At 39.4% G+C, this 25,391-nt stretch overlaps 1 protein-coding gene across 1 annotated transcript in view; it reads right to left on the bottom strand.

Annotated features, from left to right (window-relative positions):
* LOC149155006 (EXS (ERD1/XPR1/SYG1) family protein) overlaps positions 1-15,415 on the bottom strand; it is a 193,725-nt gene extending 178,310 nt beyond the window's left edge. Inside the window, exons 1-3 of the mRNA XM_089444286.1 lie at positions 15,334-15,415; positions 15,135-15,206; positions 14,873-15,003 (exon numbers count right to left, since the gene is read on the bottom strand). Of these exons, the coding sequence (XP_089300412.1) occupies positions 14,873-15,003; positions 15,135-15,206; positions 15,334-15,415 (285 nt within the window). The remainder of the gene's footprint in view (positions 1-14,872; positions 15,004-15,134; positions 15,207-15,333) is intronic.
* Positions 15,416-25,391: the final 9,976 nt, after the last annotated feature.

A 25,391-nucleotide genomic window follows, 5' to 3' on the forward strand; every position in this document is an offset into this window, starting at 1 on the left:
TCAAAGGCAGGTCAACGGTCGTCAACGCAACCCAAAAACAACAGCCTCTGAACTTCGGTCAAACTGGTCAACGCAACTAAACAAAAAGTCCTCCTTCCTTCGCACGTGTGAGAGAAAGTTGTCCTAATCTGCGTACCCAATCAAGTGAGGAGAGAGAGGAGTGATGACATGATGAAATAATGCAACGTTGAGGATGAAATGGGGGTAAAAATGCATGTTTTGATTGTTGGTCGACCATGACAATTTGTCAATAATACAAATAAATTCATATCTTCATTTTTACATGTCGGAATCGGATAATATTTAGATCAATCCTACACCTCTTGGGGAGAGGAATCCAGGAAAAATATCAGTTATCATAAATAAGGTGACGCATATGGAGTTTGGCCCTAGTTGCCAATTTTAACAGACACTGACTTCAGGTTAGTGGAGAATGTATGACACATTCTCGATCATTTCTTCTTCATTACTTCTTCATGGTTCAGCACAGCAAAGCAGAGTATAACAAGGATGTCAGAGATGGTACAGATTGACAGATGGTTTGGCAGGTGGAATTCTCCCTAGTTGAGAGAGAGTGTTAAATTTGGCAACTAGGGCCAAACTTCACCTTGGACAACTCAAATGATGGAGCTGATATTTTTATTGGATTCCTCTTTCCGAGAGGTGTAGGATTGATCTAAAGATCATCTCATTCTGACATGTGCAAATGGAATTATGAATTTATTTCTATTATGGACAAATTGTCAAGGTCAGCCAGCAATCTAATGCAGGCTCAAAAGCCCAAAAGACATGTCTATTCATCCTCAACATTGCATATAAATAGGAGCATCTACCTCATTTGGACACTCATCACTCACACATCTCTCTCTCTCATCTGATTGGGTGTACAGATTTCTGGGCAGCCTCTCTCTCCACACGTGCAAAGAACAAGTCTGCAATTTTCTATTTTGGGTGTTTACCGAATTGCAGGAGGGTTTGACCAACGTTGACAGGGTAGCAATTCACTGAGTTTGACTATTTTTTTCTTGGGAAATATTCTGTTTGGGCAGACCGCATTTCTGGGCACACAGATCGAGGCATTCAAAGTTGCTTGACCAGCATTGATCGCACGAAAGTTGACCGCAAGACTCTGCGTGACCGAGTTTGACTAATATTTTCGGGACTGTTTTCAGCTAATTCAGACTGTCCTTGGAGGCCGAGTTCACTTGGTTTGACCGAGCTAATTTGGAGGAGATATTCTGCCACGTTGACCAGCGTTGACTTTCTCGTTAGGGCATCTTGTTGACTGTTGTTTGACTGGAGATATTGGACTATGATTGGGCAAGTGAATTTTGTATATTGTACTCTCTCTCTCTGCTGAACTTTTGAAGAATCATAAAAAGAATTGATCAAAGAGTTTCCCCACATTGGGGTTTGTCCTAGGCATGCGCGACATCTTGTGTCCTCGTCTTGGCTTGTCTTCTACTGTTTTTATTTATGTTCTATCTGCATTTAGTGTCATGTTAATGTGATTGCTAATCTGGAAATTGATATTGGGCTAATAAGAAAAATTGAAGTAAATTGCTCTTAAGCATACATAGAACACACCATTGTTATCTAAAATTAACAAATTTTCCAACATTGTTAGAAAGTTCTAATTGAGTAAACAGTTGTGCACAATTGTGCCATGTGTGGTCCTCTATCTATACAAAGAAGCCCCTTCTTGATTGAGTAATCATCATGAGTAGAGGAGGTTCAATTGTGTATAGTATATAGTGCACCACTTCTATTTCCGTGGACCGTTGGTAATGCGTGTAGGAATTTATAGGGTAAGTTCCTCAGACAGAACACCAAAGGACACCGCTCACAAACAAATCACAGATCAATACACCAGTATTCTTGACGTGGTTAAAACCCTCAAAGAAGGAAACAATCCACGGCCTGAGCCAACGCGGCCACTTCAAGCAATTTATTAATAAAAGAATGAAAATTTACATAAGCTTCTCTCATGAATGGTTACCCTACAAATGACCCTCCATGCTCTTTAAATAGAGATCATAGACCAATCGAGTGTTAAGCCACGGATCAAGTGTCGGTAATACCGAAGAGAAAATGAACCGTCGGATCACTACATATCGTGACCGTCAGATTGTAAGTTACAAAAGTAAATAGTAAAGAAACACACTTTACCTAACTCTACACTAGACCAAGTTATATTTAACTATATCCTATGTGTCGAAATATCCTAACACCGCCCCTTAAGAACAACTTGGGATAGGATTGAAGGATGTACAAATATGACACAATAGGAAAAGGAAGGAGGAATTAGAGCCTATCCCCCCTTAGTGACAACTCCCTGAACTCCAACCATAAATCGAAGTTTAGTAAACTTCGTTTCTGTGAGAGCCTTTGTAAAGATGTCTACAACTTGATCATCTGTTGAACAATATTGCACTTCAAGAACATGGTCATGAATGAGCTTTCTGATAAAGTGCATGTGCAGTTCAATGTGTTTGTTGCGCTGATGTTGGACTGGATCTTTGCATAGTTAAATGGCACTTTGATTATCACACCAAAGTGCAGTCGGATGTTGCTGCTGAAAGCCAAACTCTGACAGGATCTGACAAAGCCACAAGGCTTCCTTACTAGCTTCTATGGCACGATACTTTGCTTCTACTGAAGAAAGAGAAATGGCACTTTCTTTCTCGCAAGCCCATGTAATAGGTCCTGAACCAAGAGTGAACGCATAACCTGCAGTAGACTTCCGATCATCAGGGTCACCAACCCAATCGGAATCAGTGAAACCAACCAATAGAGGAGATACTTCTGCACTGTAATGAATCCCAAACTGAATTGTACCTCGAACATAACGAATTATTCTTTTAGCTGCTTTCCAATGACTTTCATGTGGGTTTTGCATAAACCGAGCAATAAGGCCAATAGCAAAGGAAAGGTCAAGACGAGTATGGGTCAAATACAAAAGTTTTCCTACAAGTTGATGGTATAAGGTTGCATCAACTTCAGGGGAAGTACAAGTGACTGAAAGTTTGGCTCCAGACTGAAAGGGAGAAGGGGTTGGCTTACAGTCTTCCATGTGAAAATGGCGTAGATCACAGGCATACTTGGACTGGGAAAGGGAAATACCTTCCTTGGATTATAAGACTTGAAGACCAAGAAAATAATGCAAGTGTCCTAAGTCTGTCATTTCAAACTTCTTTTTAAGGCTGGACTTCACATGGTTTATAAGGTTGGGATCACTACTAGTAAAGATAAGATCATCAACATAAAAAACAAGAATGATAAGAGACTTGCCCACTTTCTTGGTGTAGACAGTATTGTCAGAATGACACCTAGAAAAGCCAGTTTCTAAAAGAAAGCTATCCATTTTGGCATACCAAGCCCAAGGGGCTTGCTTGAGACCATAAAGGGATTTCTTAAGCCGACATACAAGGCTGGAGTCTGTTTGTATAAAGCCAGTAGGTTGTTCCATATAGATTTCTTCATGCAAGTCCCCATGCAAGAAGGCAGATTTAACATCCATCTGATGGACTTCCCATTTGAAAGAGGTAGCAAGGGAAAGAACAAGGCGGATAGAGTTCATTTTGGCAACAGGGGAGAAGGTTTCAGTATAGTCAATGCCTTCTACTTGTGAAAAAACCTTAGCAACAAGACGAGCTTTATGTTTATCAACTTTTCCATCTAGTCCATACTTGGTTCTGTAAACCCATTTGCATCTAACAAGTTTTCGTCCCTTTGGTAGAGGAACAAGATCCCATGTATCATTTGCCAATAATGAACGATATTCTTCATTCATAGATGCGTCCCAATCTAGATGGCCTGAAGCTTCTGCAAAGGTGTCAGGATCATAATTCGTTGAAGCTTGAGCCAGTAAAGAAGAGGCTCTATCAAACTGAGAACGTGTACGTCGTTGATCTGTAGGATCACCGGCAAGAGCATCTGCTGCATCCCGAGTAGCACAGACCCATTTTGGACGTTGAGGAGCTGAAGGAGGATCCTGAGAAGGTGGGGGAGGATTGTTATCCTCGTTGTCATCATCTGAAGAAGAAATATTTTCAGAAGTAGAAGGGATAAAGAGAGGTGGCACATCCATCGAACTAGGCTCGTAGGCCGATATATTTTCAGCGAACTTTACATCTCTTCTAATGATAACATTTTTGGACTTAAGTGGAATAAGTCTATATCCTTTCACATCTTCAGAATATCCAACAAAAATACATTTTTCACTCTTAGGTTCTAAGGCTTTATGTTTCTCATCTGGAATATGGGCCCATACTTCACTTCCAAAAACACGAAAGTGACTTACATCTGGTTTAATTGAGCTCCATGCTACTTCTGGAGTGATATTCTTTAAAACCTTAGTAGTATTGCAATTTACTATGTAATGTGCACAGTGAATTGCTTTTGCCCAAAAATTAAGACTAAGTCCTTTAGATTGAAGCATACAACAAGCCATTTCCTTTAAGGTGTGATTCTTCCTTTTAGCTACACCATTTTGTTGTAGAGTATATGGAACAGTATGTTGCATTTGAATTCCATTCTCAGTGCAAAAGTTGATGAATTTGTTGTTAACATATTCTCCATCATTATCAGAACTTAGCTTAAGAATTTGATGTCCAGATTGTTTTTCAACAAAGGCCTTAAAGGCTAAGAACATGTTAAATACTTCACTCTTGAGTTTTAAGAAGTATACCCAAGTGCGTCTGAAGAAATCATCAATGAAAGTTAAGAAATACTTGTAGCCAGAGAATTAAACAACTGGAAGTGGACCACATAAATCACTATGCACAAGCTGTAAAGGGGCTGAGGCGTGCCAAGAGGCACGTTTTTCAAAACTATCCCGATGATGTTTTCCGAGTACACATCCAGAACAAACACCATCTCTGCAAGATAACATTGGAAGACCTATCACCATATTTTCTTTACATAGATTCTGAAGGGAGCAATAGTTTAAGTGACCAAATCGCTCATGCCAAAGTTTGCTCACTTCAACATTATGAGCAACAAATACCGAGGGAAGATTTGATGACCCAAAGTTGTTAAACTTATACAACCTCGTAGAATCATCAGCGATGCCAGTAGCTAAAATCTGTCTAGGATCTCTTAGGTCCTTAATTACAACATCGTGAGGTGAAAATTCAACGATTTTACCTTCACCTAAATGAGTTATCTGATATATAGATAGAAGGTTGCAGGATAAAGTTGGAACACATAATATATCATTAAATTAACCATTGTCTATATGAACAGTTCCAGACCCTACAACACTAAGAGATCTATCATCACCAACATATATATTTTTGGTGTTACAATCATTTGAAGAAGAAAACATGGCTTTGTTTTTGGCCATGTGATAAGAAGCTCCAGAATCAATGAGCCACTCATGAGAATGAGAAGAAGAAGATACATTTAGTGCATATCCAGACGGAGATGCTTGACAACCACATGCAAAAAGTGCTATTCTTGAAGATGAAGCTGAAGTTGAAGAGTGCTCCAAATGGGTGTTATGCTTCTTCATTGCTGCTTCCAAGGCTTCCATCTTCTTAAAGCATTTGGATTCTAAGTGGCCATCTCGATTACAAAAGTGGCAATGTTTATTAGTCTTCTTCCCTTTGTTTTTATTTGCCTTAAGGCTTATCATTTTGTTGAAATGATTTTTCATTTTGAGACTGAAATTGCTTAGGACCCTTGTTTGGTTTAGGACCATTCTTTTTAGGATACGACTTCTTAGGCTTTTTTGAATTTGGTTGTTGCTGGGCGGCTAAGGCTTTCTTAGAAGAGTTTCCAAGATTAAAAAGACCAAGATGTAAGAGTTTTTTTTGTTCTCTTATTAAAGAATCACAAAAGGCATTAAAGGAAGGGGACTTGTAGTCTTGTCCTTGAGAAATGAAGGCTTCTCATGTAGAATGGAAGGTGGAAACAAACACAGAGTAAGTTGGTCCCAACTTAGTAAGAATGGAATAGATAAGGCTACCATCTTCTTTCTTAACCTTAACACCTTCCAAGAGAAGTCTAAGGGCCTTGAACTTGGGGAAAAAAATTTCAATGGAAGAAAAATTATTGGGGTCTAACGTAAGCAACTCATTTTCAAGTTGATGGGCTCTAATTTCGTTTTTAATTCCAAAAATTTTAGTGTGTTGCTTCATTGCTTCATTAAGGGTATCAAGCTCTGCAATATGGAATCTAAGGTCTGGAGAAATAGACATCCCTATCAACCCATGTGCTTGATCTTGCCTATTTTCCCATTTGGCTGCCTTATCTTCATCTTTAGGTTTGGTTTCTTGGCCTGAGGCTATTCTGTAAAGACATTTACTTCTAAGTAAATCCACAATGTAGGACCACCATTGGAAGTAGTTGGTGATGTCAAGAATAACTTGGCATGGACTTTCCATTTTAACATAAACTAATGTTGTAGATGCTGAAAATAAGTGTTCCATGGAAAGATCTCGAAAAAATAGGCTGATTCAAAAAAAACGGCTTCCGGATGAAGAAGTTATGGCTTTTTGAATAAAAGTTGTTGAAGATGCCGACAAAGTGCGTGAATGTGCAGAAATGAATGATAATGTTCTATTAAAAAAAATCCCCCATTTTTCAAACTTAATCTAATTAGCTCACTTAAAAAAAAAAAAAAAAAGAATTTATGTGACTCAATTTTATAAATAAGTGAAAGTCATTTTTACAATGGTACTTTATGAGCTACCCACTAAATTGTAACTTAAATAGAAGATAAAGAGACTTTAAAATTATAAGTGACTCACTTTTCTAATGGGTGAGAACACTTTTACATAAAGTAACTTTGAAACATAAGTTACATGCGCTTTAAAAAGAAAGACTTGAAGTCAAGGCCTCTATTCTCATAAAGTAACTTTGGACCAAGTGAGCTAGTTTAAAAGGTTAGTAATTTTTGGAAAAGAGGAAGGGGGTCTTTTTTGCCTACTTGAGAAAGCGTTGGGGTGCGTGCTTACTTGAGAAAGCATTGGGGTGCGTGCTTACTTGAGAAAACTCTTTTTTGCCTACAAAAAAAAACACACAAAACCCAATACGGACATACAAAAAAAACAAACCTTACGACTAGAAGTTAGCTTTAGCCAGAAACTAAATATTTTCCTCAATGTTTCTGATTTTCGGAGATCACACCAAGGCATGGCAGAAGAGAGCATATGCATGAGAAAATTCATTTCTTTCTGTTTCTGATTTACCCAGATCGCATAGAGTCACAAGGCAAAGAGCATACGCAGAAATGAAAAGTATAGATCCGGTAATAAAAAAACAGAGAGCTAAATAAACCGAAATAAACAGAGAGAAAATAACTAAAAATTGCAAATAAACATTGTATACCTCCAGATCTTAAAAATGACGTAGCTAGGGCTACCGGAAACCTTTTCGCGTCAAATGAAAGGGGTTCCTCATTGGAACAGATGCCCCTGACACAATATAGCAGTCCTCTTGGCCCGAAAGCAGTCAAAAACAGTAGATCTAGGAAACGAAAATTGGATGCAGTTCTACCAGCTTCAGATTTGGATCACCAACAGATGCGGCCCTCAAATAGCTCCGATACCATGTAGGAATTTACATGGTAAGTTCCTCAGACAGAACACCAAAGGACACCGCTCACAAACAGATCACACATCAATACACCAGTATTCTTGACGTGGTTAAAACCCTCAAAGAGGGAAACAGTCCACAGCCTCGGCCAACGCGGCCACTTCAGGCAATTTATTAATAAAAGAATGAAAATTTACATAAGCTTCTCTCATGAACAGTTACCCTGCAAATGACCCTCCATGTTCTTTAAATAAAGATCATGGACCAATCGGGTGTTAAGCCACGAATCAAGTGTCGGTAATACCGAGTAGAGAATGAACTGTAGGATTGTAAGTTACAAAAGTACATAGTAAAGAAACACACTTTGCCTAACTCTACACTAGACCAAGTTATATTTAACTATTTCCTATGTGTCGGAATATCCTAACAATGTGCATACATTGTCATGTTCCTTTTTCTGGTTTCCCTTACGGCAGGCATGGTCAGGATGGACTTCCAGGATTGGAGGCAACCAAGTCACAGGAGTTGGTTTACTCTATCAATGGGCCCAGGGGCTTTTGGAGGGATTTTGAGGAGTTTCTATGAAGTCTGATGGCATTTGCTTGGTATATTCCATCATCCGCACAGTTTGCCTTTCATTCCGGTGCATTCTGACAACTCTCAAAAAATAGAGTTATTAATGGGCTAACTCAATTAATTACGCTAATGGTGGCATTTCGAGAGGAATATGTGACAGAACATCTTAGTGTAATAGCTTGTTGGAACCGGAACGAGAAGATCTACAGTTTGAGATGGTTAGCAGTGAGTCCCAGTGACCTGAGGATCCATGGTCGCCAATTTACCATTTCATCACATTAAAAAAGATATTTTAATTGAATTAAAAAGAGGGAAATGTGCTCAATGATTAAAATAATAATAAATTAGGAGATTCTAAAGGGGTCCGTCAGATCTATAAAAGAGGAGGAGGCTATTGGAGAATATCTTGGATATGATCTTTCTTCTTGTGTGAGAAGTTGGAGAACACGGTTCTCTACTTCATTGGTAGCCCTAGGACGGAAACCCTTGGGTGATTCAGTGAGATTGGGCAAGTACCCATCTCCCCTTGGTGAGTTCAACCAGAATTCACAGGAGAGCTTAACAGTTGCATTTCAGTTCAATTTTGGATAGTCAGTTTCAACATTGGAGCAGATCAGTTTTGGAGACCAGATTATCTATCTCGGATATTTCAGTTATATCATCATGTACACTCTTTCAGTTATTATAATGAAAGCTGAGATTATTTTTGCTCATTGTCCTATTGAATTGCATGCAATCTACTTTTTATATTTTACATGGCAATCTTTTGGTAATTGAATAGTAATTTTATGGTAAAATTTTGGTTGAGTTAAATTTCTGCATAATTAGCAAAATATCCCATTTGGGATATTATAGTGGTATCAAATCTATCTTTTCCTACCAGTCTGGAGGGTTTCAATTTCAATTGCATATTGTTGCAGGGTTTTTGAGGTGCTAAACAAAAATCGTTTTTAGATCGAATTTTCTATTTGCTGGAAAAATGTGTCCTAAACGTTAGGCCAAATTAATTAAGAGCGTCCAGTATTAATTTGTTTTGGAGTCATATAATTCATGGTGGCAGCCGTAATTTTTCATGGTGGCGTCAATATAATTGAGGGGCATGTGTGATGTGTGGAGGCCCAATATCACTAATTTGAGGACCGAATTTTCTCATAGAACAAATTTTGTGGCTATTCTCCCAGCGTAAGGGGTCGATATACTCTTTCCTCTACACTAGCGGGTCAAACCATCAGGGTTTCAAGACCAAATTTAAAATTCTGAAATTATGTTGACTGAATTACCTGTGGGAGCTGCCAAATTTGCATCGTTGCATTTGAGGAGGATTATTTTGCAAGGGCCATCAAATTATTAAAATGGCCAAGAAAGTCGTGTTAAATTAAGGAGTCGAAGTTGTTCGTTTAATTTTTCAAATTGTGTGGTGAGAAAATTTTAACAAAAGCGGGCAATGAGAAAATTTTAATAAAGGCCAAGTCTAGGGGACAATTCCCTTTAATTTTGTGAAGGTCAAGAATAACCATCCCAGGAAGCCGCATCAGTATTCTTTGCAAGACTCTAACTCTGAATTTTATTGACAAAAATTTGGTATGCTGAGTTCGAAAGAGATGCGAGTCGCTACATTAGAGCAACGTCAGATGACATTGGGTGCTGCAAGGGAAAAACGGCACAAGCAAACACAGAACTCAAGAAACTTGAGCAGACGTAGAGACCGACAGGTGATCGTAAGAAACGGTGGCACGTGGATTTAAGCAACTGCGACATCGTGGAAAAGGCAACGCGAAAATGCCGGACACTACATCCACGAAGTGCATTAGCAAACATCCGGGCAGATAGCAGAAGGTGGATCGGTCACTGAAGGCTTGATTAGATACGATTCACGTTGTCACCTGTGGCATGTATGGTTCGAACATGCAATGAGATTGATTGAGAATCATTGGAGCAGTCATTAGACAGTGGTACAACCTACCAGTGTGCAGAGCAAAGATCATTGGCAACCAAGAGGTGAAGCTGGGCGAAGTGCAATCCAGGTAGAACGATGGTGCAATGAGTAAGACGGTGCACAACGATGGAGATTCTACACTGTGCGTTTCATATGTGCAAGGATCGCATTGCCATGAGGACCGTGCATGTTGACTCGATAGCGTGATTCTGTCGCAAGTGGGGTTGACGTCATCGATTCATTGCTAGTGAGCCGACCAGGGCGAGTACTGTAGGGTCAAGCTCATCTATTGGTCAAAGTCGAGTTTGGGAACAATGTAGCAGAGGTCGATGGTCAAAATATTGCTAAACAATCAGAGCCTATAGATAATCATGGTCATGTTGGTGTGTGTTGTTGTAGTTTGTGGATCAAACTTGCTAAGGTCGATATAACAAGTGTGATGGACTAAGCCCCCAGGGGTTGCTGCAACAAATCATTGTCCCAAAAATAAAGCAAGGAAGAGTTGAACCATAAAATTCCAAACATTGTTCCGCTTGAGAAAACATTGTTGCCAGTCACGTACCACATATCAAAATTGCAGACCACAATGGCAGACTTACAGATCGAACTGTTCCTATCTTTGTATATAAGAAGGGTCGAGCACTATAAATCTTGGAGGAGGTCGAATGGTTTTGTGAACAATAGGAGACTGCATTTCAGGGAGACGAATTGATTGCCATGTTCAGATCTGATGCATCATTGCCTATGTCTGTAGTTGATCTCAACCAACTGCATCTACAAATTCTTGTGACAACGCATTTTCCCACACAAAAATCAAGTTCTATCTCTCTATTTGCATTATTTGAAGATTGTTAATGGTAACGGTGGACTAACATAAAATTTCTGGGTTGCAACGTAATAGATTTGATGCTTATGTACTAGCCAGTTTTGCTTATACAAATGTTATCAGTAAATACTTGCCATTCATAAGTTCAATACATAATGCAGTAAGACATCTGGTTTTATTTCTCCCGCCACTGTGCATCATATTTGAGCTAGTGATAGCAGATTGAGTCAAAGTACATGTTTGCTAGCGTATTGGGTCAGAATATTGTTGTGGCTTTCTAAAGTAGCCCTGTATTGTCATTGGTATGTGGAGTTTGTTGTGGTCTACTAGGGTTTGTGGCAAAAATTGTGTCATAAGAGTGCTCATGTTTATGTTGTCATTTAAAGTATTGTATAAAACAACTTGATGTACTTGTCATTCTTCAGCTAAAACATGGATCAAACCTTCATAAACTCCTTTAATAAACTAGCAGCAGCAATCAACATATCTTTTTCCAAAGGGATACTTTCTATGCTACAACAAGAGCAACCACAGAAGGAACATGATTTGGGACACAAAATCTATGTACTTGGGATAGATTTGAGATGCATGGGGGTGACCACAAAAGCCCTTCTCAAACTAAAAGAACTTGCTTCACTCCTCTCCAAGGTGCATCAGTCAGATGGTAAGAGCTTGATTTAGGCTCTTAAACCAACCATGCTTGCTCTCATACAACACAAATTTTTGGAGAATCCTTGTATAGGAGTCAAACTTCCAGTTGCCTCTTGTCTTGGTAGTATCATGATGTTAACCGCACATATACCTCCTTCTAGTGATGATATTATGAGGAGAGTCTTTACACTGATAGTGGAGACCTTCCAGGATTTGGATAACAGTGAGGGCCCTACCTTTGGGAAGAGGCTAGAGATTCTAGAAGTCATGGCCTTGGTTAAATCTTCTGACCTCATGTTTGACCTAGAGTGTGACGATTTGATCTTGCAGATGTTCCAATGCTTCTTCAGCATTAGGAAACATCATCCTCATACAGTCATAACACACATGCAGTCAATATTTTTTCCTCATGTATGGGAGACCATGATGCCATTTGCAGGAGGTTGCAGACTGTAGTCTAAGTTGTTGGCCATTTGGAGGAAGGAATAGTTAGTTTCACTTGATGCTTATGAACTAGCCAAAAGGTTAGTTGAGCAGAACATTGGACTGTTCAGGAGACGATTAACCCAAGAAGAGTTGCAGAGGATTTATGGTGACCAACCATGTAGCAGGAATGAGCTGAGGAGGAAGCGCCTTTGCTTCATTTGCAAGGAACCTTGGGGACCAGACCACTCATGCTTGAGTGGTGCGGAGGAGATGACAGGGGTAGAGCAGGAGGAGATCCCTTCTGACTTTTAGGGTGAGGATTTTGCTTTTATGGTTGAGCCCATGAGTTCATATGAGGATACCCCTAAGGAGCATGAGCGGTCATGTGGGTATGTTGGCAGCGGCCCAAGTATGCATTCATGTGAGATGGAGTACGATGAGCAGCATATTATCCGGGGAGTAGACTTTCCAAGTGAGCGACTGATGATTCAGCATGGAGAGCACATAGAGGAGAAGGAGTTAGCTGAGGGGGACGATATGCACAGTGTGGAGAGCCAGTTGGGGGTTCATGTTGAGCCCATGATAGAGGAGGATGAGCAGCCATCTTTTGGACCAACCATTGATGAGGAGCAGACAGATGCACAGATAGCCAGCAAGGTTGTAGTACTTGCAAACACTTGTCGTCAGGAGGTCTTGGAGACTAACAAAACAGGTTAGTTTGGCAGGGGGTGTGTACACTGGAGGAGCATGGAGTTTTCAGTCAGAAGAGGGAGGATCTTTTGGAGATGGTGGTGCATCCATCTTTGGGCCAACCCACTGATGAGGTGCAGATAGATGCACAAGCAACTGACACAGTTGCAGTACTTTTAGGGAGTATCCCTCTCCAAGAGTAGATAGATAGGGAGTGCAGTACAGTTTGGCCACGTGTACCCGTTGTAGGGAGAGAGACGAGATTTTCTCGATGGATATTGTCGATTAGCCAGACAGAGTTATGTGAGATGGGCATGGTGCAGCATAGGGGACTCGTTCCATATACAGGTGCCTGCGCATTCAGGATAGATTAGCAAGATATCATGAGTTGGTATCCTACTGATGGAGTGGCATTCACCGTCGTAGCTATAGCACAGCAAGAGCCATGGAGCATTGATACTTGTTCTTGGTGGCATTGGGATCCAAGAGGATTTGTTGATGACAAGTTCAGTCAAAGATTGGTCTGGGATCCGAGCATTGAGGGGTCCATTCATGGTGGGTTGACACAGAGGCATAGCATCACCCAGTGGTTTGTATGGGATCCGGGCATTGGGTCTCAATTGCATTGGGCCACCAGACTAGTCCACAGGTTTGGATTGCTTGAGGGCAAGCAATCTTGGGGTGGGAGGATTTGTCATGTTCCTTTTTCTGGTTTCCCTTACAACATGGTCAGGATGGACTTCCAAGGTTGGAGGCAACTAGGTCATAGGAGTTGGTTTACTCTATCAGCGGGCCCAAAGGGTTTTGAGGAGTTTCTATGAGGTTCGATGACATTCGCTTGGTATATTCCATCATCTACACAGTTTGCCTTTCGTTCTGGTGCATTCCAACAACTTTCAAAATAAAGAGTTATTAATGGGCCTGACTCAATTAATTACGCTTAAGGTGGCATTCCGGGAGGAATACTTGACAAAACACCTTATTGTAATAGGTCATTGGAACCGGAACAAGAAAATCTACAGGATGGGATGGTTAGAAGTGAGTTTTAGTGGTCTGAGGAGCCATGGTGGCCAATTTACCATTTCCCAACACTAAAAAGATATTTTAATTGAATTAAAAAGAGGGAAATGTGCTCAATGATCAAAATAATAATAAATTAGGAGGTTCTAGAGGGGTCCATCAGATCTATAAAAGAGGAGAAGGAGGCCATTCGGGGACATCTTGGATTTCATCTTTCTTCTTGTGTGAGAGGTTAGAAAACCGATTCTTTACTTCATTGGTAGCCCCAGGATAGAAACCCTTGGGTGATTCAGTGAGATTGGGCAAGTACCCATCTCCCCTTAGTGAATTCATCCAGAATTCACAAGAGAGCTTAGCAGTTGCATTTCAGTTCAGTTTTGAAGAGTCAGTTTCAGCATTGGAGCATATCAGTTTTGGAGACCAAATTATCTATCTCAGCGATTTCAGTTATATCATCATGTACACTCTTTCAATTATTTATTATAATGAAAGCTGAGCTTATTTCTGCTCATTGTGTTATTGAATTGCATGCACTCTACTTGTTATATTTTACATGGCAATATTTTGTTAATTGAATAGTAATATTATGGTGAAATTTTAGTTGAGTTAAATTTCTGCTAATTAGCAAAATATCCCATTTGGGATATTACATACATAGAATATTTTGTGAGTTAAAAAAGATTTTTCACAATATTTTTTGCATACTATGAATGATGCTGTGATTACTTCTTTCATTTCCCATATTTAAGTAAGACACACACAATATTATTACCTGTTGTAACTGTCTCATTGTCATTCCAAACTTGCAACTTCGGGTGGATTTCACAGTAGTTATTTCTCTTATCAAAACAGTAGATGTCCTTTCTCCATGAGTTTCAAAATAAAACAAGATACCTAAAACATCAAACCACCTTCCTCCTAGACATCATGCTCAACTTCTCATATTTTTTTATGAATATACACACAAGACTAACTAAACCAAAGTGATTATTCTGTTCAAAGGAATTCTGCCTTTTAGGAATTACATAAGGAAATCACTTTTTAGAAAAAGATTTCTATAACAGAAAATAAAACATCAGTGTCTTCCTGCTACACAACATACTTGTCTTTCTCCTTTTTTTTGGGTAAAAATGCTAAAAACATTTCATTTTCTGAAGTCCTAACTGCTACACAATTTTGAAATGGATGATATCAAAGGCATTAACCTTTACTCGCCATAAAGGATCAGGAGATGCTACTGCAGACGATGCTTGCTTGGGCGAACTTCCAGCCTTCATCAGATCTGCTTCAGTGACAGCACGAAAGCTTTCATCTAAGATAACTGGTTCAGTTGAACCTATACAATCGGTAAAGAGTTCATAAGAACTTAACTGTTGACCAGTTAGACAATTTAGAAAAAAAGTACTAAAACAAGGTGAGGAAAAGGCAATTATTAAAATCATCAATATCAAAGGGAAGGGGATCTACCAAGTTCTGAAACTGCAGTTCTGCTACTAGAATGACGGAGATGCGGGCTATTCACCGGTGTTGACAAGGATGCTCCAAACATAAGTGGAGATTTTAGGTAACAAAGCTGAACCAGCTTTTTTATATTTAATTAAATAAATATTTCTGTTTGTTCTGACCCATGCGAGATTGAATTCCTACTGACATCAAGACATCCTACCTTGGGCCAGCTTCGGCTCCTGCAGAATATTCAAAGCATTGTTACTCTCTTCATATGCAAGTTCATGTTTGTATGTAGACATATTCATGTGCATATGTACATATACAAACATTTTTAATGCATGCCTACTGTGTAAGGCATGTACATATATAGACATGCCTTCAAATGTCTTCCACAGGTTAAAAACATATCTTATTGTACATGCCACATTCCAAAATGTATGAAATAGCTAGGAAGTCACTCTTGTGTCATGGAAACAGTTGTGCAATCTGTCTGGTATATATTTACTATTAAGCTCTTTCCTGGAAATCATGACCTGCTATTGTACAAATAATATGCTTCAACTTCTATATGCATATTGACTGCTCAAGTTTTCCACAACCATAGTACACAAAAGTTTGATTATGACAAGCATGGAGGGATTTTCTTGATGTTAGAACAGAACAGGTGGTATCACATGTATGGGATTTTGAATTATCATGTATGATTCAATAGATTAATGTGAAAAATGTCAATTGGTTTTAGCTAGGGTGGTTGTGAGGAAAAGTTGTTACTCTCTCCACCCGAGTTCAAATGTCACTTTGTGATATGTTTGTTCTTAGTGAGCCAAATGTTGATGGGCTATATATGATATATTCATAAGTTGTTGACCCGGCCTTGTACCCTGAAAAATCTAGGGTTTACCCTATGTACCATCATTGGAATGAGCAGAAGTGCCCAAGCAGTTTCCCCCAGGAGATATGTGGAATCGAAAAAGATTAATGTGAAAGTTAAAACTTCAAAATTTTCCGAAAATATCACTAGCTTCCAAATCACTACAAAATTCTAATGTCTCTCCCTCTGGATATATGGCTATCATGCAAAGATAAATTGTTTAATCCTTTTCCTTCAGCTTGAAAAGTAATTAGAAATCAGTTAATCAACCATGGCAACAATACTAAAATGTAGACAAACAATGACAGAAACAGAAATAATTGTGTGGTGCTTCAGGTTGGAACAGAAGCCCGGGCTTTGGTGAATAAGCACGTAAAGAAATTGAGATGGGGTAACTGAGGGCAACCCAGACAGAGACAGGGCTGGGGAGACTCATCATAGATTTGGGAGGACTACAGGTGATAAACTTTGCACAGCCATTGTATATGAGCACTAAGAATATAGCAGAGACATTGACTTGGCTAAAAGGTTTAAATATTCTTAAAAAAAATGGGCATTAAAAATCTAGTATGCATGGGAGATTCAAGTTTAATATTTACATTTATGACAAATAAAGAGAATTTGAATAATACTCTACTCTCCAACATTGCACTTCAAAGTAGATCTCTAATCCCCTCATTCGAATATATGACATGTTGCCATGTTTTGCATACACTAAATTGGGGGCCCAGTCACTTGGCTCATAAAGGTGCAGATTTAGACGGAGGACCAATCCATTCAATCAATTATGATATAGCTTTGAAACGCAGAGAATAAATAACCAACAAGTGGAAGTTCCAATGCAAGTGGTAGATAGCTCCACATTTTGGCTGTTGGAGGTTTTTTTATGCCTGTGTGCAAGTCTGTGGCAACCATGGTTTCAAACTCCACAGTACCACTACATGTTCACAACGGCTCCAAGAAGGAAAGGGACTTTTAAAATAGTGGTCTGAGAGGAACATGAACACTTGTTAAAGACACCTGTTATCACTTGAAGTTGTCCCTCAAAAAACTTCACAAGGGTGGTCAAATGACCACTTAAGAAAAGTACTTATGTCACAAGCACTCCTCTTGCTTCAAAACTAGTGCATGCATGTGCTAGTTTCAGTGCGGTATCCCTAAGACCTTTTTGATGTCCCAAGTTGAAAATCTGCAAATTAAGTCTGCTAAAATAGCAATGAAAAAGAGCAGTTTGCAAATCAGTGAACAAAAGATGCTTAATATCATGACAGTGGCCAGTGCCAAAGTCCAATGGGCAATGAGAGGAGCAAGAGAAGAAGAAAATCAGTGAGAATCATATATCAAGTCTCTCTAGTTAAAAATCCCAAGGCTGATAACCAAAGAAACGAGAGCCATGGAGGAATTATCAGCAGCAGATAATTTAATGAATCAGTGAAATAAATAGACCCTGTTTATAACGAGATTGACAGAGTATTTCTGCAATTGTATGAGAATATTGAGTAATAACTGATTGATATGAATTAATGATGTTACAATGAGACTCGTGACAGTATATTTATAAGCATTAACTGATATTGAAGTGAATGAGAGCCTGCCCTTTCGCCTTTCATTAACCTGATGATTTACATTTGTTTTATTATTATTACTATTTATTATATTTCAATATTACTATGTTTATTACATTGCCACCCTCTTAAAGAATGCTCTGTCCTCAAAACTTAGTAAATATGATTATCTCTAACATAGCATGTTTCCTTGGCAGAATCATCTTTATCTTTGTCTGCATTGATGGGTTTGACTTGGCTCTCGATTTGAATGTTGACAAGATTCTTTCATAAAGTCTGCATAATATTCTAAAGCCTTTTCACCTGTTTGTTGAATGTGAAACTTTGATGCTCCTTTGTAACATTCTATCCTTGCTTCCGATGTTGTATGTTTGACTGTGTTCCTTGCCCCTTTTACATTATATACTAGGTCTTATCAACCTTCCTGAGATGAGGCAAAATATAGTTTGTAGTCAGCACTTCTATTTAGGTTTTTTGAGTAATAGTTTACTTTTTAGACACTTGTTACTTTTGACTCTGTGGTGTGCATGAGATTGATGCTAGTGATACTTCTGGCACTGCTTCATTATCAATTGTTGATATCTTGATTTTGAATTTACTGAGTTCACTTGTTCTACCATGACTTCATTTGCGATTTGTGGAGGGCAAATTTGACCCTAATGGTGGAATTTCATAAGTTGAAGGTACTACCGTAACTTGTTAACCCATCTCATCTTTCATTTAGTACATCAATCGCTTTGCTACACATTAATTTTCCTAGACGTTTTGTCCTCGTCAGACTCTTAATTAACACCGAATAGTTATTTCATTCCGAGGATTCGAGATTTTTAGTGATACTTCTGGCACTGCTTCATTATCGATTGTTGATATTTTGATTTTGACTTTACTGAGTTCATTTGTTCTACCTTGACTTCATTTGGGATTTGTGGAGGACAAATTTGACCCTAATGGTGGAATTTCATAAGTTGAAGGTGCTATTGTTAACCCATCTCATCTTTCATTTAGTACATCAATGCCTTTGCAACACATTAATTTTCCTAGACGTTTTGTCCTTGTCAGACTCTTAATAAATACCCAATAGTGATTTCGTTTCGAGGATTCGAGATTTTTAGTGATACTTCTGGCACTGCTTCATTATCGATTGTTGATATTTTGATATTGACTTTACTGAGTTCATTTGTTCAATACCCAATAGTGATTTCGTTCCGAGGATTCGAGATTTTTAGTGATACTTCTGGCACTGCTTCATTATCGATTTGTTCTACCTTGACTTCATTTGCGATTTGTGGAGGACAAATTTGACCCTAATGGTGGAATTTCATAAGTTGAAGGTGCTATTGTTAACCCATATCATCTTTCATTTAGTACATCAATCCCTTTGCTACACATTAATTTTCCTAGACGTTTTGTCCTTGTCAAACTCTTAATTAATACCCAATAGCGATTTATTTCCGAGGGTTCGAGAATTTTACTTCCTTTCTTTCCACTATCTTCGAATCATGTAGATAGTGAAGACTTGTCTTCACATTAATGTTCTGAAACCCATCTCTTCCACATCCACAACAATTGTTTTCTTTCTTTATTAACTTTAGCCATCGCCTTTTGGAATCTTCTATTAATTTAACAAGTTTGTCCCCTAATTCCTTTTGCAATTTCTCAATATTATCCATAATTTGGTGTTAACCTCATAATACTAAAGTTTATTTAGTTATTTAGTTAGATAGTTTTCCTCGATTAATAAAGTTATTCTAGAATGTATTATTTCTAGATTAATAAGTTAACCGTAGAAGTGTTGATTCCCTAGAAGATAGTAAGGACTTGCCATAGTGATTATCCTTGAGTTGTTGATCAAAGACACATAGCATGTTGAGATGAGGCTAGAGAAGTTATATATATGCTATGTCTCTCACCCTTATATAATGTTTTTTTCTCTAATTAATAAAATTACACGTCTGAAGACACTCATGCTAATTGATCCCAATATCAAAGCCAAGTTAGAGAGAGTTTGGTATTATGAGAGTATTGTGGTGAGAAAAATGTTGATTTTTGTAGCTCGAGCAGGTACTTTTGCACATACCTAAGTGTCTAGGCATGCATAAGTCACCCAAAGTCTCCTTAGACACTTGCTTAAGTGTGAACAAGTTGCTATTGTAACTTGACCTAAGTTAGATTTAGGAAAAGCACAAAATTATTATGTTGGCTTATTGAGCTAATGTAAACTTAGGAAAAGTAAAGTAAATTACTTTAGTGATTATGATTTAATCTCAACCCTTGATCTCAAGTGAGATGAGATCTAATCTCAGCCATCAATCACTGTGGAGATTAAGGTTAGAGATTTAGCTCAATATAAAGTTATTAAAGCAAGGCTAGAGAAAAGGAGAAGATACACCATATAGCAGCACAAGATTGAGAGAGGCTTCTTAGTGAGTGTGTTGGGTCCAAGGAACAGGCAGCAAGGAGATTCACATCATCCAAGGAGGATTTGATCAGCTAGATCAAATCAGTATTGTATGCAATTCCTTAATTGGGCCATTTTCCCAGGAAGGGAGACCAAGTAAGTTCAGAACTTAATGAAGAACTAGATTGCGCAGATTCTGTGTCCTTTATGTGATTAAGATTGGTAAATTTTCTTTCAGTAAATTTAATTTTGTTAATACCCTAGTTGGTGCTTTTATTCAGTACACGTAAATATACTTGGAACTAATTGTTGGTATGCTAGGGTACGAAAAACTAACATGGTATTAGATTGTAAACTCTGAAGAAAGCCAATATTTGAATCACAAGTGCCAAGTTCGTAATAGATTGTCGAGGCCAAATTTGGCCGCGATCATACGAGTGAACAAAATTTTAAGGATGCCAAAGAAAAATAAAAAATTCAATTGTACAGCCCTTGCCTTTGAAGCAAATTTTTAAGAAAGAGGAGTGCAGCATGTGCAATTTTTTAACAACAATTTAAATAAAAATTTTAAATTTTAAAAAAAAAAAAAAAAATTGCGTGGTGGTGGCCAACAAGGTTGTCGGACCACAACCGTTAGAACAGAGCACAAGGGGATGAGGGTCTGACAGCTAATGGCTGATAGTCGCCCAGCCACCAACCAACTGCAACAATTGAGCACACGTGGAAGGCGAGTAGAGCAAAGACGGCGTAGGAAGGCAGGGCGACAATTGTCAATGGCAACACTATGGCCCATAGGCAAACCCATTCCCAAATAAATCAAAATGATGGACTGGTTGAGGTCGCAACAAAACCAATCAAACAACAAATCAACAAGCAACAAAGGAGTCAAGAGGTAGCAAGACAAGAGTACCACGTAGCGAGTCGAGCAAAGGGACCAACAAGTTTAGGTCATAGCCCGACAAAAGGCAATTGAGGGCCGCTTGAAAGACACAAAACTATAGAGAGGCAATGCTCACAGAGAGATCAAACGAGGGAGCAACAACGGTCGAGGGAGCAACAATAGTCGAGGAACATCAATCGAAGCAGGTCCATCAAGAGGTGCAAATTGAGTGAGTGTCACACGCAAGGTTCTAGCCACATAAACAACAAATTAAAGGGGCCAACCACCATGTAAGGTGTTGAACAGTGAGGGTAGTGTTCAGGCCATTGAAGATGACTAGAAGTGGGCGGCAGCCAGCAAAGCCGCCCTATGGAGTTGTGGGTACAGGGCTCAACCGTTGATTGCAAGGTGGACCAGCATTCGAGTGCACATGCCACAATAAACGTTGATTAGGAAGGGCACAAAACAGAAGGCGAGCTTAGCCGAAATAGACACTAGGTAATCGGGCAACAGTAGCTGCAAATCCGAGCAACAAGCCAAAGGCGTGGTAGAGGTCCACGAGAGTTTGGAAGAAGAGACAGCAATACCAACATGATTGGCAGAGTTCAACCCTCAAAGCGAGAGAGGGAGACCATACCAGTCTGGACATGACTAAAGTTTTCAATTGATTTTCCAATGGCATCAACTGGTTTGAGGATTGAGGATAGGTTAGGTGGGGCCTACAACTTCAGTCCATGGAAGGAGAGGATAGCGTTGGTTCTCAAGGAGATAAGCCTATCGAAATTTGCAACCACCAAGATTATAGCTCCTTCAGACGTTACAGCTTTGGCAACTCATGAATTGAAAGACGTGAAGGCCATATGTATCATTATGGATGGGGTGAAGGATCATGTAATCCCTCGCATATCAGGGAAGGATAGTACCTTTGGAAGGTGGACCGCTCTGATGCGCCTATATCAGAGTGACAATCAAAATCGGATGATGGTCTTGAGGCAGAAGCTCAAGAACACCAAGATGACTGAACCGGACACCGTGGCATCAAAACTCACAAAGGTTCAAAATGTTCGAGATGAGATTGAAGTTGTTGGAATAGCCTTGCCAACTGATGAGCTTGTAAGAACAACCCTAAGTAGGTTCTCAAAACCCTGGGCTCCATTTGTGATAGGCATTCTAGCAAGAGAAAATCTACCATATTGGAACAGAGTATGGGATGACTTCACCCAAAAGGAGCTTTGGGAGAAATCCTTGTCTAAAGAACAGCAGAAGAGTGGGGATGATGAGAAACTTGCTCTTGCTAGTTGGGCAATGACGATCAAAGGTTCGAGCAGCAAGGTTGAGGAGTCAAACCTCACAGTCAAAAAAGAAAAAGGACTTGACTAAGGTCAAGTGTTTTGACTGCCATAAGACAGGACACTATGCTTCACAGTGTCCGAAGAAGAAGAAAAGAGGAAAGGGAACGCAGCCAATTGTAGTTGCATCAACAGAAGCTCTGAAGGAGTTTTCCACGAAGTTTGAGAAGGAATTTGTACATGTTTCCTACTTTACCTCAATTATATTACAGTAGGTGTGTGGCTACTAGATAACGGAGCGATAAGGCATATGACAGGAGCACGGGATCAGTTCGATAGCGTAACCAAGTGGGACTTCGAACATGTAGTTAAAGGAGTTGGCACAGTGACATTCCCACTTGAGGCAGGAGGCAGGATGGAAATGAAGGACGGATTGTGGGTGCCAGAATTCAGGTGGAATTTGCTTAGTCTCCATGATGGAGAAAAAGGGTTATTGTGTTCCTTTCCTAGATGGGAAGGTGTTGAACAGACCCAGTAGATCTAGCTCTCGTGAGGGACATGTCATATGAGTTAGAGAGAGCAACATGTATAGGTTGAAGGGCTAGCCTAATCGAGCAAAGGCACAAAGAAAAACCAAGCAGGAAGCTCCAAAGATTGAGCAGCTCAAAGGGAGCCAACCTCCAGGTTCAAGAGGGGCGGAGTAGTCCAAGAGCAAGGGAGGGATCAACCACGGCAACAGATGCAGGATCGAAATCAGTTCCAGATGGCAGAACTACCTCCCTCGCTAAGAGGGAGTGTGCAAAGGTCGCCCAAAGTCTCCTTAGACACTTGCTCACGTGTGAGCAAGTTGTTGTTGTAACTTAGCCTAAGTTAGACTTAGGAAAAGGACATAATTATATATTGGTTTATTGAGCTAAAGTAATGTAATGTTCCCGAGTAATTAATCACTTAAGGGGACGCACTAGCCTATCGATCGGCAGCTAGGCGAAGAAACCCAAAGTTTGGGCGAAGAGTAATGTTTACTCAATCAATTAAGAAAAGAGAGCCCCTCAAAGAAATCTATAAATTCAAGAGGATTGGATTCATTTGAATCATCATTTGGATTGGATCATTATCTTTCTTGAGCTTGAGGCTCTGAGGGTTTTAAGATCCCTTTCTCCATGTCAATTTCGGTGGTGAAAGATTCCACCCTAATTGACACATTTTATATATCTCTTCTTCTATTCTGACACAAGAAAGCTCTAATAATCAACCTTTGTTTGGGCAACAAGTTTTGCGGGGGCAATCTTTGTTTGAACAGCAAGTTCTCTAATATCCTTGTTTGGGATCGAAATTCCCTAAAGTCCAATTTCTGTTTCTGAACACAAAAAGTTCTTGTCCAAGGCAGTGAGGAAGGCGAGATCGTTTGGCACAAGGAGGTCATCTGTGTTCAGCGAGGGTTTTTCTGTGGTGTTTTAATTGTTCTGGCACAGCTCTATGAAGGAAGAATTAAAGCAAGATTAATTTGGAAGGAAGTGGCGCCCTTGAAGGTCTCTGAAGTACTGAATAAAATTGAACCCTAGTCCTATAGCAAGGTCTGTCTTGATCGGCGAACAGTGACAATTAAAATTTGAGATCCCATTCTAGAACAAGCAGAACCTGGTGGCTTAATTCGCAACCTGTAGTTGGAAGTCGAGAGCTGCTGGTAGCATGAATGCGGAATTGTGAAGCACCCAAAAGCCATCCACACCTGGGCATGCATTCATACAGGCCAGCAAGGGTTCGACATCAGCAGTCTGAATGGTTGACCAAAATGCTAAAACCGCCACAAAAGGTATCGGGTCCCGGAATCAAAATTCATCAAGTAGGACTCTGGACGCGTGCAGAGGACGAAGAACATAAACGTAGCAAAACATCTAAAGGTTTAATTAAACATTACACATCATAGACCCCAGTTAGGCGCTCACACTTATCGAACTTGAATATATGAACGGCATTTTCTAACAGTTTCATCAAAGACAGGGGTTTATGTATGCATGACTATTAAGATTCATATGTTGGGTTAAGTGTTGAATTTGGGTTATGTGTTGAATTACGTACACAAGCTATGGACATCCCATTATAGTAATGGAATTGATGCATAATTGAAATATATTTGTCCAAACTATTTATTCTGTTTATAATGAAATTGACTGATATATTATTGTAGCATTGGATCGTATTCACTGAAATATATTACATAAGGAAAAAGAAGTTATTCTTACAGAAAATCCTAGGGTGAAAATTACCTTACTCCATTACAGCAGTATTAGAGCAGAAGTCCTGCCAGCCTGGATGGTATTTGAAAAATTGAAAAACGGAACCACTGGAAGCAAATTTTTGGTATAAGTATGCAGAGTTTTGGGAGCAGCAAGCAAAATCTAGGAGGAAGCTGGAAAAAACAGCGAGAAGAAACTATGAAGAAATTGCAATATTGGAACAAAGTGGCTTTTACAAAATTAGAGGCATTGGACACAACAAAAAGCAGGTTTAGGGAAATGGAACGATTTTCCAAGAAGCAGACAAATGGTCGCAAGGATCTAATAAAAGAAAAAGGAAAGCATGATGATGATTTGCAAACACTTGCTTCAAACACTGAATATGAAGAAGGTATGGAACATGGTCAGCAGGATTCTAGTCTACCTGCTGGAGATGGTGGCACAGTATTTTTAGTGTCTGCATACAGTCATCAGCCAATGCATATGCAAAGCATTTGCTGGAACTCTCCCAGCAGGTTTGACAACACTAGAAAAATTATGGAATTAAATGAAGAAAAACTAGAAAAAGAGCAGAAAGAATGCTCAGTGTCTACTTTCACTGGCCTTGAAGGGCAGGCTTGTGAATTGTTAACTGAAGCTGGAAATAGAGAAATAAATAACGACACATCAGGATAGCAACTTGAAGGAAGCCATGCACACTCATGATAAGCATGGTATGGTGCATTGTGTTGACAATCTCTCACAAGATCTATTTCAAGAAAAAGGGATAGAACACTTTCGAGAGAATATTCACTTAGACTTCATGAGTGGAGCTTGTTCAAGAAGAAGAGAACAACGCAGTATAGAAGACCTCCAGCAAGGTGATTCAGGGAGGCCTAGTAGAATTATCAGCCTTAGATGGCCAATAATCCTGTGTATAGCAGTGGACATGGGCAAAGAATGTGGGAAAGCTCCTTCTCTTCTAGAGTTGTCCATTCGAAAAATCTGCGGGAGTATTGGCAGATATGACTCTTTTAATATAGAGATCTGAGTCGG

Source organism: Pinus tabuliformis, chromosome 9 (genome assembly GCF_031772625.1).
Source record: "Pinus tabuliformis cultivar Carrire ecotype Pingquan chromosome 9, CPIR1, whole genome shotgun sequence".
NCBI classification, from domain to species: Eukaryota; Viridiplantae; Streptophyta; class Pinopsida; order Pinales; family Pinaceae; genus Pinus; species Pinus tabuliformis.